Raw genomic sequence first — 16,335 nt, forward strand, 5'->3', positions numbered from 1 at the left:
ACGAATACAACAGGATCTCTTCTTGCCAAGATGCCAAGTCAATTTGGGAAACCTTGCAGACTACACATGAAGGAACAACTCAGATTAAGAAATCAAAGATTGACAACTTTAATTGAAAATACGAACTATTCTGAATGATGGAAGAAAAAAACTATTCAAGATATGCACACTAGATTCACTGCTATCATCAATGAAATTTACTCTCTAGGAGATGTAATTCCAAACGGAAAGGCAGTCAAAAAACTCTTGAGCGTCTTACCTGAATCATGGAAAAGTAAAGGTGAAGCAATTACTGAAGCACGTGACTTAGATAAGCTTGCTATGGATGAGCTCATTGGAAACCTCATAACATACGAACTGAAGAAAAATCAAGAAAGAGAGATTGGTAGCAAAAGGAAAGAAAAGAATTTGGCTCTAAAAATTACCACCTCTGAAGATTTTGAGGATGAAAACATCGCACTCATGGCCAAAAGATTCTCTAAACTGTTAAAAAGAGGACAAACATTTAAAAAAAGGAGTCCACAAAAGAATGTTGAAAACTCAAGAGAACAATTGTGTCATAAATGTGGTAGTCTAGACCACTTTATAAAATTCTGTCCACTATGGGCCTTAGAATACAAGAAAAACAACCCAGAAAAGGCAAAAGAAGACATATATATTCCCAATAACCAAAGAATGACAAATCAAGAGGCTGACATATCCATGAAAAAGGCACTCGCTGCAACGGGAGGCAGATCTGAAGATGAATCCGAGAATGAAGAAATCGAGAATCAATCTCTACTTGCAATAAAGCAAGAAGACAAATACGACTTTCTCGCATTAGTGGCAGTAACTGAAGAAGCAGACAAGGAAAGTACTTGTCAAACACAAGATACAATTCAGGCTCTAATGGCTGGTTCAGATTCCGAGGAAGAAGAAGAACAAGACCAAAACAGCCAGGTTAGCTCAACTTTCTCTAAAGAAAACTTGGAAATCTATACTAAAAGAGAGCTAAAGTCACTTTTGGAAACTGTAATTAAGGCATATCAGTCAACCTTCCATGAAAAAGAACTACTAATGGAATTTTATGCATCTCTAAGAGAAGAGAACATGACTCTAGAACAACAAAATTGTTCCCTGCTCAATAAACAAGTAGAATCAGAAAAAGATTTAAACTCTAGCATCTTGAAAAATCAAGCCTTACAAAAGAAACTGAACACGACTGAACAGGAAGCAGAGAACAGTTTGAGGTGGAACAGGTCCTCCATAATTCTCGATAGTTTCCACAAAAGTCAATCTAGTTCAAGACATGGAATAGGTTTTTCCGAAACAAAAAAAATCCTAACATAGACTATCTATGCTCTCAGTGTGGCTTGGCAGGACATAAGAGTCATGCATGTGACAAAAAACAAATTGCTCATAGAAAAATCTTTCCTTTCTAAGAAAAAGTCAAAAGAAAACTAATCTTGAACTTGGTCCTACATCTAAAGTTCTTCCTAGATGGGCTAGAAAATCTCTCATACATGCATTTAATCACAAACAAGCACTTAAGTGGATTTGGGTACCAAAACTAACTCGGTCTGAATAAAACTGCAGGCTTCAATGAGAGAAAAAGGAAAGCACTGCTACTTGGATAGCGCCTGCTCAAGACAAATGACAGGAAATCAAGATAACTTTCTCTCACTAAAACGAGTTAAGGGTGGAAAAGTAGCCTTTGGAAACGGAAAAACAGGGGAAATACAAGGAATTGGAAAGGTAGGAATCAATCTCAAACAAGCCATCGATGATGTATACTACATAAATGGACTTCAACATAACTTGGTAAGCATATCTCAAATGTGCGACAAAAGGAACAAGGTAGTATTCACTGCAGGTGAATGTAAAGAGATAAACTCAACAACTGAGGAACTGGTACTTCTGGGAAAGAGACACAAGGCTAGGACATATTAGCCTCTCACTCAAAGCTCTGCCCACTGGCACAAAAGGCTAGGACATATTAGCCTCTCTACAATTAATAAACTAATATCAAAAGATCTTGTTAGAGGATTGCCGAGCAAAATTCTGCAAAGTGAACTGTTTTGTGGTGCAGGTGTCAAAGGGAAACAATCCAAATCATCTTTCAAACAAAAGGGAATGGTTAGCACCAAAAAACCTCTAGAGATGCTTCACATAGACTTATGTGGACCAATGCGTGTGATAAGTAGAGGAGGCAAAAGATAAATTCTTGTAATAGTTGATGACTACTCAAGGTTTACATGGACTTTATTTTTGGCAACAAAAGATGAAACTTATGAAGTATTTGAAATATTTGTGAGACTAGTTCAGAAGAAACTCAATACAGGAGTCATTAAAATAAGATCAGATCATGGTTCAAAATTTGAAAACACAAAATTCTTAAATTTTTGCAGTACAAATGGAATTGATCACAATTTTCTACACCAAGAACTCCGCAACAAAATGGTGTAGTTGAGCGTAAGAACAGAACTCTTGAAGATATCGCTAGAACCATGCTAATAGCAAGCAAACTACCACAATTCTACTGGGCAGAGGCCATAAACACTGCTTGTTATATAATAAACAGGTGCACAATAAGGACTTTTTAAAAAAAAACCCTTATGAACTACTTAAAGGAAGAAAGCCTAGCTTAGCACATCTTCGACCATTTGTATGCATATGTTACGTGCACAATAATGGAAAGGATAATTTGGGAAAATTTGATGCCAAGAGTGATGAAGGAATATTCTTAGGATATTCAACACAAAGCAAAGCATATAAAGTACTCAACAAAAGAACAAATCGAGTGGAAGAAAGCATGCATGTTATTTTTGATGAAAGCACAGTAGAAGAATTGAATAATCCTGTTGAACATCCTCCAAAACCATTGGAAGATTTACAATCAGATGAGGATAATACCACAAATAAGTCAAATCCTCAAGAAATTGAAAATATACCAACAGAGACAGAGAGAGAAACATCAGATACTCAAACATCTGAATCAACTCAAAATCCTCAGGTTCATGCCTGGAAACATCAAAGTTCTCATGCCATTCAAAATATCCTCACACCATTGGAATCAGGGATTCATACCAGATCTAGAGTACGAAATATGTGTGCCTTCTCAGCGTATCTATCTATAGTTGTTCCCAAAAATATTAAAGAAGCCTTGGGAGATCCAGACTGGATTATTGCTATGCAAGAAGAATTGAGTCATCTTGAAAGAAGCAAAGTCTGGAACCTGGTTCCCAAACCACATGATCGAACTGTCATAGGTACTCGATGGGTCTTCAGAAAACAAACTAGATGACCAAGGTCAGATCACTAGGAACAAAGCTCTACTAGTGGTTCAAGGTTACAACCAAAAAGAAGGAATCGACTATGATGAAACCTTTGCACTAGTGGCAAGAATGGAAGCTATAAGAATGTTAATTGGTTTTGCAGCCCATATGGAATTCAAACTCTATGAGATGGTTGTAAAAAGTGCATTTTTGAATGGTTTTCTACAAGAAGAAGTGTTTGTGAAACAACCCCCTGGTTTTGAGGACCCAGATAAACCTGAACATGTCTACAAGATAGAAAAAGCATTGTACGGATTAAAGCAAGCTCCAAGAGCATGGTATGATCGTCTATCTACATTCCTTCTAATGCATGGTTACTCCCGTGGAAAAATAGACAATACACTCTTTCTTAAAAAACAAGGTTCAGATATGCTCATTGTACAAATTTATGTCGACGACATCATATTTGGTGGAACTGACCCCTCACTTGGAATTGAGTTCGCCAAACTCATGAGTAGTGAATTTGAGATGAGTATGATGGGAGAACTAACTTTCTTCCTAGATCTTCAAATTGATCAATCTCATACAGGAACTTCCATTCATCAACAGAAGTACATTCCTGAACTACTGAAAAAATTTAATATGAATGAAGCAAAGATAATTGACACTCCCATTGGCACTACAACGAAATTAGATAAAGATGAAGCAGCTTCTCTAGTCAATGATACAAAATACAGAGGTATGATTGGATCACTCTTATACCTAACTACAAGCAGACCCGACATTATATTTAGTGTTGGACTTTGTGCACGATTTCAGTCATGTCCTAAAGAATATCATCTAAAAGTAGTAAAAAGAATACTTAGGTATCTCAAAGGTTCTGTGAACCTGGTGCTATGGTACCCCTTAGGAGACTCATTTGATTTAATAGGATTTGTTGATGCTGACTATGCCGGATACTTAGTTGACCGAAAAAAGTACATCTGGAATGGCAAACTTTCTAGGACCATGTCTTGTCTCACGGGCCACTAGAAAAAAAAATTCAGTTGCCCTCTCTACAGCAGAGGCAGAATATGTAGCAGCTGCATCTTGTTGTGCACAATTATTATGGATAAAGCAACAGTTAGAAGACTTTGGGATTAAAACAGGCTGCATTCCTATTATGCGTGATAACACTAGTGCTATTAATATGGCAAAGAACCCGGTCCAACATAAGCGCACTAAACATATTGACATTCGACATCACTTTCTGAGAGACAATGTTGAAAAAGGATTTATCATATTGAAATTCTGCGCTACTGAGGATCAAATTGCTGACATTTTTACTAAGGCTCTTGGGTGAGAACCATTCCTTAAAAATCGTCTATCTTTGGGACTCGTGTTTCAGAACTAAAAGAACCAGGTTCTACTCACCACCGACTCAGGTTCTTATATTTTCAACCTGGTTCTCCTATTTAACTTTTTGTTTGGGCGGGAAATACATAGAGTCAATTAAAACTCCAACGTCTCTTCGATGTGACTGCCGTCGTTTTAAATTCCTTTCAGGCCTGTCCAAAGTACCAATTCATCATCACTACCCTTCTATTCCCCTTAAAACCTTTTATCTTACCCACACACACAATAAAAATGGCTTCCTCTCTCCTTCTCGTCGACTACTTCGATGATGAACCTACCTTCACATGAAAACTCCGGTAACTACTTAGGGGGAACCTAGTCCACCACCATCACCAATTGCCGACCCCCCCCCCCAATTTTCTTCCGCACCATCTCCTTCCTCCATTCCCTCAGAAAACCCCCAAATCCCTAACCCTCTTTCATCGCCTCAGGAAACTATGCCCTCCTCTAACTCTCCTAAAAAACATACAACCACTTCGTCTACACCAGTTCCTCAACGTCCTCGCAAACATATTGTTGTCAAACGAAAGGCGATTCGTACTCCTCGAACTCTACAAGCAAGTCAAGCCCATCTAGAGATGTTGGCAGAATCTACCAAAAAACGTCGTCGCACTGGTAAGTCACCTGCTTGCTCTTCTTCCACCCCCGTTATTTCTGAGTCTAATGAAGACATTTTAGAATCTACCCGTTCTTCACATCCTCCCTCTTCTAAAACCCTAACCAAAAATGAAATTAAATTTCTTGCCATGGGAAGGGAGGCTTATTTTAAATCACAGAAAATATTGAGAGGGCAAACAATTCATCCAGAAATCAGGGATCATACTGCAATCAAAAAATTGTTGGCACTACTTGCAGTACAGGGGTGGTTAGACATTTTTCTTCACTCTAATAACATGATATTTGACATAGAAGTGGCTGAGTTTTATGCAAATTCGACAATGATTGATGATTCAGTGCTTTCTTCGTCCGTTCATGGTATAGATATAGTTTTTGACAAAACTAGATTAGGGGAAATACTTCGTATTCCTTGCATAGGGTTGGAGGAATATCACTGGGGTAAAGATGATAATTGTGCATTAACTTCAAAATTCACACAAGGGAGGGTCAGTGATCGACCGCGAAAGGTATTGAAAGGCGAAATGTCTCCTTTTCACAAATTAGTGTTGGAAGTAGTTCACAAAGGTATTATCCCAAGAGTAGAAAGGAGACATGAAGCTAACTTTCGAGATATGGGTCTTGGTCATGCTTTGGATACCATGCGTCCTATTAATTGGCCTTCCCTTATAATTAAACTATGGTTAGAATAGTGGATCCTAAGAAACCCCATCAATTAGCCTATGGGAACTTGTTGACTACTGTGTTTAAAGAATTTGGGGTACCTTTGAAGGATGCCGATCTTTGAGTAAATATGATATGTTTACTCAAACTACTCTTGCTGAATGCAATCTCTTGGATGATGTTGCTGATCAAGTTCCTTTTCGCTCTGCTGGTCCAGTCACTGCTCTTATTTCTGAGCTTAATGAGGCTCGAGCTCAAAATGTGTTACTAAAAGATGAAGTTACTATTCTTCAGGATCAGTTGGCTGCTTCTCAGGGGGAAGTTGGGAGATTAAAAGATCAACTTATTCAACAACAAATTGATAACAATGCTCGTGTTGATCATATACTTCATACTTTTTCTAGGCCTTAGTTAATGGCTTTTCTTTCCTATATTCAGACATTATTAATGGCTTTTGGTTGTATTGCTGCTATAGCTTTTGTGGATATCTTATAGTAGTATCCTTCTATTTTAATGCTGTGGATATGTTTTGGCTTTATATTGGGCTTTTTGATATGTCAAAAGGGGGAAACAGTTTCTAAAAACTGGTGTTATTATGGGTATTATTTGTCATCATCAAAAAGGGGAAATTTGATGGAACTTGTGTTACTTACTTTTGATAATGACAACTACTTTTGATGTCATCAAGTATGAACCAGGTTCATTTATATTAAAACCAGATATCATCTCACTTATAAATATCAGATGTTGGCTCACCTATAAACCAGGTTCATTTATTAATCAGTTGTCGCTTTATTGAAAAAGGGGCGAAGGAAAAATATTAAGGCACAGATGTATTTATGGAAAAACGAATATAATAATTGTATATTTCCATAAATAAATAAGACAAAACCTTTTCGTAAACGTTTTCCACTTTATACGAAGATAAAACCTTTTTTGAAAAGGTTGCGTATAACAAATAAAAGCAAGCAAATCTTTTTCATATCAAAGAAGGATACAGAAATCAGAATTATTATCAACTTCAAAGAGAGGAAATAATTCTTGTTCAAAAGTCTATATAAACAGAGATTTCAAGACAAAGAGAGCCAGTTCTTTGCAATCGAAGAAAAGTGAGGCGAGACGTAGAGAGAGGCAACAAAGAGCGTTTCTGTGAGTTCTGTGTGTTTTTGTTAGCTTGTGAGTTTTTGTTCTTGGTAAGATTGTGAGCTTGTGTGATTGTAAACAAGAAGTTGGTTTGGCTTCTTGTGGAGAGAGGAGATTTGTGAGTAAGTTTGCAAGAAGTGGTTTGGCTTTTTGTGAATTTGGAGAATTCGATCAGAGTTAATCGAAAATTGTAATTGAGTAAGGCGATTTAATAAAACATAGTTGATTTTTTCCTTCCTTGAGATAGGAAGGTTTTAGTAAAAGTATATTGTTTTAATTAACTCTTTTCTTAGGCAAATAATCAAGAACCTCGTTCTTGATTTAGGGGTAAGGTTTCTTCAAAAACTATGAAGAACATCTTCTAATCCAAACTTTAAAAAAATCAAAAGTGAGGCAAAAGATAACTTCCTTGATAGTGTAGTTGACCAATGAGTTTTGTCTCCAAGTAAATGAATGTCTATATTTTCAGAGTTGCGGCTCATACTTAAAGAATGTATGTATATATTTTATTACCTAATTTAGTGGAAAATATGACAATTAGCACATATCTTCTTCTAACCTTGTCGCTTTGGTGGCTATACCGACTTCTTTTGTGTTATCATTCCCCTCAAAATAATATCAACTTATTTCGACTGAAAGCTAAGACATTAAATTATTCCAAAAGGTATAACATTAAATATTGTTGTATGATATTATAAAATTTAGAAAACTAAAACCTAAAAAAAGTGTTTCATGACACATATTTTACCCATTTTCCTCTTTTTTGAACACCAATTGAGTACTATAAGACTTATTTCAATTTCCATGGACCAAAAATCCTTTCAAATGAAATACCACAAATAAAATAATTTCATGCCACAAAGGTAAAGGATTGTAAGCCCCACATCACAAACACATAGATTATGGATACAATTACACAATTAAATCGCATAATTGACTATATGGATAATAACAACGATAAATTAGCGCACATAGCTATGATATTGTTGCATAATAGCATGAATCTAAAGATGTGGTAACCACTTGTATGCCCTACTATTCCTTTATGATCCACTTATTCATTTTTATGGATGAAAGTCATACAAATACATTAATACCCTCACAATTATTGCTTCTTAGTCTCTAATAGATGTAGCTCCTTCCCAAACTACAAAGGTAGAGCATGGCTCCCAGAAACACACACAACCCCACTAAAAGTGTGTTCCTCACGATTGTTAAAAGTCATGTCGGGTTAGGAGGACAAAAAAAATGATTAATCAGGTTACCAAATGTAACTGCAAAAATTGGTTTCCCAATGGCGGAAGAAGATTACCCATCATTTACGTATGTAGCACAATCAAACACCTATTTGTGCCAATGTTACCGAACGTCCAGTACTTCCTTGATACAAACAAAGAAAAGGTATGACCAAACTTTATAAAAGTTTTACTATATTTGACTGACTTGCAACCCAAAATGAAATAGATGACTTTTAAATTTTCAGAAAATTACCCCTAACAAATTAAATATTTTACAATTGATACATTTAATCAAATCAAGAATATGAGAATTTCTGCAAGTTGGAATTCAATACACTTAATCAAATGAAGAATGCATAGATACTATTTCATATTTCTAGGCATCTCAATACGAGGTTACCACGTGCAACACACATGCGGCAAGCCTAATTAACATAAATAAAAGAGTCTTGGTCTTGCAAAATTAGAGAAAAAAACCTTACTAATATAACAATATAAAACAAATCCTAATTGCTATGAATTTGTACGGACTTTGTTGATGGGAAAGAGGGAAACTGAGCTCGACATATGGGACAATTTTTTTCCTTAACAACCATTTTTTGATGCAGCATGTGTGAATTTCATGTTCGCACCCAAGTTTCGCAATAGGCTCTTCATGCTTAAATTTCCCAAGACATATGCCACAAATATCTTTTGTATAAGTTGGATGTTTTACTTCATCTTTTAGGCATAACAACATGATGAATTTTTCATGGTAAAATACCTCAATATATCTTCATCCTCTTTTTCCTCCATGTAAGCCTCAGATTGACCTTGAAGATTGTCTGTTGCACTTACCCTTAAGATTCTATCTATGGAATCATGATCATTAACATTTCTTATACCAACACCAAGAGAATAAACATGTTAATTACTCATGTTTCAATACGAATAATTAAATAAAAAAAAGTTAATTATAAGTTTGGAATGGCATGAAACTTTATAGAGAGATAGCCTACCATATTTTTCTACCTTAATTGGATAATTAATAATTGCATTACTAGTTCATTATATTTGGAAATATAGTTGTATTCATAGTTCACATGGAAAATTAGTATATTGTATTTCTAAATTTTTTGGAAACTTAATAAATTGTATTCCTAGTAGTGAAATCTATAATTGTATTACTACTTTTTGTAAAAAATCTCTAAGTATATTCCTTGTTCATGTGGAATGTATTCCTAACTAATGAAGGAAATCAATTATTTACGGCCTACTTTCATTTGGAAAAATAATAAATTGTATTCCTAGCTAATGGGGGAAATCAATAAGTTACATTCCTACTTTATTTTTTTGGAATTAATTTAATTACAATGTGAAATATACATAAATATGGTCTATCATATTTCTGCTTCATTTGGAAACTTAATAGGTTTTGTTCCTAATTTATTTTAACGCACAATTAAATGGAAATACAATAAAATATATATTCATGATTACATAATTTGATAAACACCAAAAAAGGTAAAAGATCGAAAGTTGGAGAAGAAGAATGAATAAATTAATACGAACTTAGGAGATAAAGATAATGAAGCTAGTTTTGCTTAGACATAAGAGTATTCATGTCGCAAATGCCATTGGTAGGGATGTAGATCTCATCTTTTTGCTTAAACAAGGCTTGCGATTTATAATGAAAGAGATTTCTGCTACATGTTAACCATAGATCATGCGTGGGGATAGCTCGCATGTGGAACATTGGAGACTTTTGTTCTTGATAAAGTAAATATTGTTTTGTTAAGTGTTATTTACTTTTGAACTTTCAGGAAATAAATGCAAATGTTCGGAAGAACGAACCTACTCCTTGTTGATTGCACGGGTTGTAATAAAGAAGGATGAGCTTTCTCTGGTTTTACTATATTTTTTTCCTTGAGTGTAGAACAAGATATACATATGCTTGCAATTCCATATATCACATTGTGTTGGTACCGTTTAAGTTGGTTGATATAAGATATATGTCAACTGAAAATTTCCATTGTGACGCTCGAAATAGTTATTTAAGTTCTATTCAATGTCCATAAATTTGGAGAAATTAAATAATAAGAGAATCGATGCTATCTAATTCTTGAAATGCGAAAACTTTTGCTCTTGATGGGTTTCGAAAAAAAATTGTTCACTATTTTCCCTCGAATAACTTTCATAAGAACAAGGATATCATGTTTTTTGTAACATATTCTCATTACTTTTAGTCTTAAACTAATTTCCTCATAATATTATAAAGTACTATGTTTCTCATGTTGCATAGGGCTACTCTATATTGCATGTTTTAAGATAATTATATTCACTTATTAATGTATTCTAGCAACTATTTATTACTAAAATCTTTCCTCTTGGGCATTCATGTTCTTCTATTGATGAAATAATTAATTTTTATTTTATTTATGCAATGATTGGAGACTTGATTTTTCTTGCTACTGACTAAATTGAGATGTAGCACATGTAAATGGACTATTCTAACACTATGAAGCGATTAAATTGAAAACTTTGATGGATACTTGATTTTTCTTGAGCCCGTGTAAAAACACTATCTTAATTAAATATTAGAGGCTCTATAAAAGAGAGAACATGAATCCACACATACTTTTAACACAATAAAATGCATGAAAGAGAATTAGGTTCAAAAAATCTTAATTGAAACTAAAAATAGTTGAAACCACATATGTTTTTCAAGTAGGAACATAAAATCACACAGTCCATAATTCTTCAAGCAAAGTACTTCAAAATGATTAAATTAAAACAAAACATGTTTATTTTAAAGGTGCTCTATGAGGAATTCCCTTTCTCTTGCGCTCTCGCTTCGTCTCCACAATCTTTCCCCATTTGGCTTCCACCTACAAATTTCATCATAATATATGTTATTCAAAAAAATATTTGTCTATTGACAGTGTAAATATATAATAATACTCTATCTGTCTTTATTTAAGTATATCGTTACTTTTTTTAATATGTATAAAAAAAGGGTGTTTCCCCTACAACTTGTTGTGAAGAACTCAAATTCAATACAACAATAACCACTTCTCATATATATTAATAAGGCTAAAGTTCAATTACAGTTCCCAAAGGTAAATGTATCAACTAAAACAGTAAAAAAAACCTAACGAACATATAGAAATATCAAAAGTAAGACTAGACATTGGTTGGTGGAATAAGGGAAATGAGAAAATACGGACAGTTCAGAAAGGATATGAGGTGAAATAGACTTTCACACAAAATAAGCCTAACCTATCTTTCCGACTTCTCTTCCTTTTAGACTAGTTACTATTTGGACATGAATCTCAATTCAACCTTTGTGAAGGTCTTTTGATCTAACTACTTATTCTGTGACGTCAAATTACAAGTCGGACAGGAGTTGATTCACAACATTTTGTACTTCCTTTGTTGGTTTAAAAAATTATGATGCAATTTGATATTTTGTACTTCCTTTGTTGGTTTAAAAAATAATTATACAATTTTATATCTACTTACAATTTAGCTTTAAAAATACTTATTTTACCTTTAATGAGAGATTTTGGACTATAAATTTCAAGTCTTTCTTATTTTCTTTCTTAAAATTCATATCAATTCAAACAATATCACATAAATTGTGGAAGAGGGAGTACATTATTTTCAATTTCAACATTCTATTCTGGATTATACAACAACAAAAACAACAACAAAATATCCAATGAAATCTAACAAATGAGGTATGGGGATTGTAGAATATACTCAAGTCTTACCACTACCTCGTGGAAGTAGAAAGATTGTTTTCGATGAAGCTTAATTTCCAAAATTCAATTTAAAAAAATATTAAAAATAAAATTAAAATCATCGCAAAACAACTATTTAATTTGAGACGGAGGGAGTGATATGTACCTGACAAGCAATGGAACAGAATTGAAACAGTTGAGGGTCATGCAATCTCTTTTTACAGGTGAGACAAGTAGGATCTCCAACAATTAAAGAGCCAGACCCACAATGTGGCAGAGGATTCAAAGCAATTATCAATTTCTTGTTGCATCTATATGACTGCACATAAAAAATTATATATATCATATCAATAACATATAGATGCTAATTATATTTTTTTTTAAAAAAAAAATTAAAGTTCAAATATTTTTGCATGATTTTAAAAAAAAAATAGTTGAACTTCATCAATATGTACAAGAACTTCAGGGAAACATAAAAAAAATCAACCATATGTATCTTAAGTTCTATCCGAAAATTATTAAACTTTAGCCTTTTTGTTCAAGCTCAACTTCACACTAATGGGTAGACTTAACTAGTGGGTCCAAACATAGATGGCTCAAGGATACAACTACAAAAAAACTTACTTTTATTTCTAGTTGTAACCATCTATATCAATTAAAATTTACCTGAATTAATTTACAGTCAATATACTTCTCTATCTGCTCGAGAAGAACAACATCTTTGTAAACATGTCGATAAATTTTTCGCTGGTCATGATCATTGTGTTTGTTTCTACAAATGCAATGCTTGCATAAATATGAATCACATATGATACAATACTTTCTCAGTTCATTCTTTTCAAGTTCATCATGCACCAAACATGCACCAAAGAATATCTTCTTCAAAAGTGTCCCTAGCCATGTTGGCATATTCCTGCTAGGTGCCAATTCTCCCGACAAATATAAAATAAGTCATGGTATTTTCAATTGATATGATATCTCAATAAAAATATGTCACTTCCAAAATATAGTAATCTTACCTGAAATAATATTATCATGAAATATACATAGTAAAAGAAAATAAAAATGACTTATCAAGCTAATTATCTCTTCAAACAGTCCTTCTCACTATTTGAACAATAAATTTACTTGAAACGATATTTTCATCAAATATACATATATCAAAAGAATAATGAATAAAATAAAACACATATAAAGCTAATGATCCATCAAGGTTTAAGATTCTACTAACGCTTGCTTAGAGTTTAAACATTAAGAGAAACTAGGACTTCACTTCTTTATGCATAATGAGAAATGAATGTTATGATTCTCTTGACCTTTCCGCGAGGTTTCATCTTATATTGAATCTTAATCTAATCTCGAAACTAAGACTTAAATCTTTACATCGTCAAGAAAATACATATTAATCTAATCTCAAACATAAGCATGGGATATTTAAACTTATCTTGCACACCAAACGATCCTAGTACTCATGAAATTCGTATAAACCTCATCCCTTATTTTTCCATTGCAGAAGAAACCACATCACCTACTATGAGCCTTTGTGGCAGTTCTTCTTTTTAGATATACATCGAGTACATTCGAAACACATTAATTTTGATTTGGATCACATAGATTCAATTGAGAGGAAAATGTTCCGTAACAAGCTTTCACCATTTAGAATGTTCAAATGAGATATTATTAAGAAGGAAGGAATTTCATCCAGTGATCACACCCATGATGATGCACACCAATAATAAATGAATGCTTCTTTTACGACCAGTAAGCTTGATTTTTTTTAGTCAAGCATATGAAAGTATTCAATAAAGGAATGACTATGAGACTTAAGTTAACTTTTATCAACATTAATTTGATATATAGAATTTGGAGGATTCAGCAAGTATTTTTTCCCTCATCTCCCTAATAGGAATAGGGGTATTTTACAAATAGGGCTAATAAATTCGCCAATCGACATATTAGGAAATAATATTAGTAAATTCTTCAAAATTCAAAATATTAAGATAGAGGAGTACCCTTGCCCACAATAGATTTCCTACAAAATATACTTTAATAGGCTTATTCAAGGCTCCTATTGACATTCATTCAATATAAATCAAGCCTACAAATTCATCAATTATGAGCAGGTACCTTCCCATAATTGATACAGAACTATTATTTTCTCTTACATCCCACTATACATGTAATAAAGTTTAGAGTTTACATGTGAATAAAAAATTTATTTTACTTCATCTTTTTATATTGATTTTTCAAGAAGATGATGATATATTTATAGGTTGAAAAAAGGGTTTGAAGAAAAAAGATACGACTCTAACATACTAGTAAATTTGGTTTGTAGCAAATAGGAAATTTGCTTGACATGGTTAGGAGGGTTGTTGAAGTATAACTAGTGGCTCCAAAGCCCAAATTAAGAGAGAGAAGCTCGGATCAAGTCCATGAACCAAGAAGAAAGAAAGAACTCAACAAGACATAAAAAAATAGGGTTTTATGGAATGATTTAGGGTAAAATTGTCATTTCTATGTCGTGAAAATGCTCCCTCTCTAACGTGAAAAGAAGTAGAATGAACAACTAGAATGTAAAAATGTTGAAAGTTTCACATATTCTAGATAGCATGAGAGAAAAAAATGTACATGACGCCAAAGTAGATTTTAGTTAAAATTACAAATCACTACACTTTAAATTTTACGATACAAACAAGTAGTTAAAGCACACGACGACTCCCGCCTCCCTTATAACATGGAAAGAAAATGAGACATTATATCCTTTTACACATTAATACTTGCCATTGATGACTCAATTTCCTTTTTTGTCTTTTATAATTTTGAACTACTTAAACATATCATTATAAAGTGTAATAAATAAATGTATAATCATAGTATACCGAGTGCATTCAAACTCTTATTTTATTCATATTTGCTAATAATTATACGAGGTCTGTTACCTTGTTAAGATATATAAGTACGGTCTAGTTGCCTTCATATAGTCTCCCCCCTTCTTATAGTTTTCTGTACATAGAATGTTTTAAATTTATTTTATTAATAAACAACTACTACACATATGGTATAAAATCGTCAAAAAAATCTTTTATTTTGTAAAGACATCTATACATATCTAACATGAAAGAGTTATCAAAAAAGAATTTGAAATATAAAATAAAGAGTAAATTCAATGATTGAAATATTTATAAATTGCTACGTAACTCAATTTTACCCTGTTATTGCTAGAAATCCTTTACTGATTAAATCTATTGAAATATTATCTAAAATAACAGTAAGAAGTAATTCTCTCATAATATTAGTCAGGAAAACTTCCTAATATATACAATTTAGATACAAATTCAGTCATAACCCAACTTCACATAGTAGATCTAAATTAAATTTCATAAAAAATTGCTATCTTTTATAGAAATAAATTAAGATGATATCAAACATATAGGCTCATGAAATTTTATCAACAATCAAAGGAAAAACATAATTTTCAAAATTTCCTTTTTGAAATGCAAATGCATAAACAAAATGGTAGGAATTATATCTGACACTAAAATATACAATCAATTTCGAATGAATTAAAATCCAATTATAAGAAACTAACTGTAGATTATTAAAACTAACAAAAAATAACAATTGAAAATTAGTAAAGATACACATATATACGTACCTGCTCATTTGTCTTAAAAGGGGATGGAATAGAGCTATTCATTTTGTTTCTTCCAATTTTCTCATCTCTAGAATGTATCAATTTTCTGAAAATGGTGTTTGAAGAAAACACATAAAACCACTAGTAGGATTTTATAGCTAATCTATTTTTCCCTTGAAGTGTACTTAGTTGGCAAGACAACAATTGAAGTAATGTAGACAATTTTTTTAGTCAAATAAAATTTTGTTTAGAAGGACATGAGGTCAAGTCAAATAAAATTCTGTTTAGAAGAACATAAGGTCAAACGGCCCCCCAGTTTTCTAACTGTCCATTATATTTCAAGAGACAATATAATGGAGATATGTACGATGAGGAAATGTGGGACATTTTGTCTAGTTTTACCCTTAAGGCAATGGATCCAAGGAAGATTTTCGATAGAACCTCGAGTTTTTTTAGGTTGAATTATATGTATGTGATTGACATTATTGTCATTTCATTTTGCTTGCCAAATAGTGTGAACATAGAAATGTTTTGTAACTCTATGAGCTTTTCCTTATCTATTCTATTCCTTCATTTTGTTTTTTTCCCCAAACAATCCTATATCGGAAGTCAAAGTTTCTCCAAGTAAGAGGTTTATACGTATTTATGATTTTACCATGTATGAGGTAATC

The 16,335-nt window shown here is 32.9% G+C and overlaps 1 protein-coding gene across 1 annotated transcript; it reads right to left on the bottom strand.

Annotated features, from left to right (window-relative positions):
- Positions 1–11,091: 11,091 nt before the first annotated feature.
- Positions 11,092–15,727, bottom strand: LOC107010871. Its single transcript, XM_015210138.1, has 4 exons — positions 15,682–15,727; positions 12,697–12,959; positions 12,197–12,349; positions 11,092–11,175 (listed from the first exon to the last, which is right to left on the bottom strand). Exons 1-4 carry the CDS (start codon positions 15,725–15,727, stop codon positions 11,092–11,094), a joined length of 546 nt encoding a protein of 181 aa, XP_015065624.1.
- Positions 15,728–16,335: the final 608 nt, after the last annotated feature.

The sequence above is a fragment of the Solanum pennellii genome, chromosome 2, assembly GCF_001406875.1.
Source record: "Solanum pennellii chromosome 2, SPENNV200".
In the NCBI taxonomy this organism is placed as follows: Eukaryota; Viridiplantae; Streptophyta; class Magnoliopsida; order Solanales; family Solanaceae; genus Solanum; species Solanum pennellii.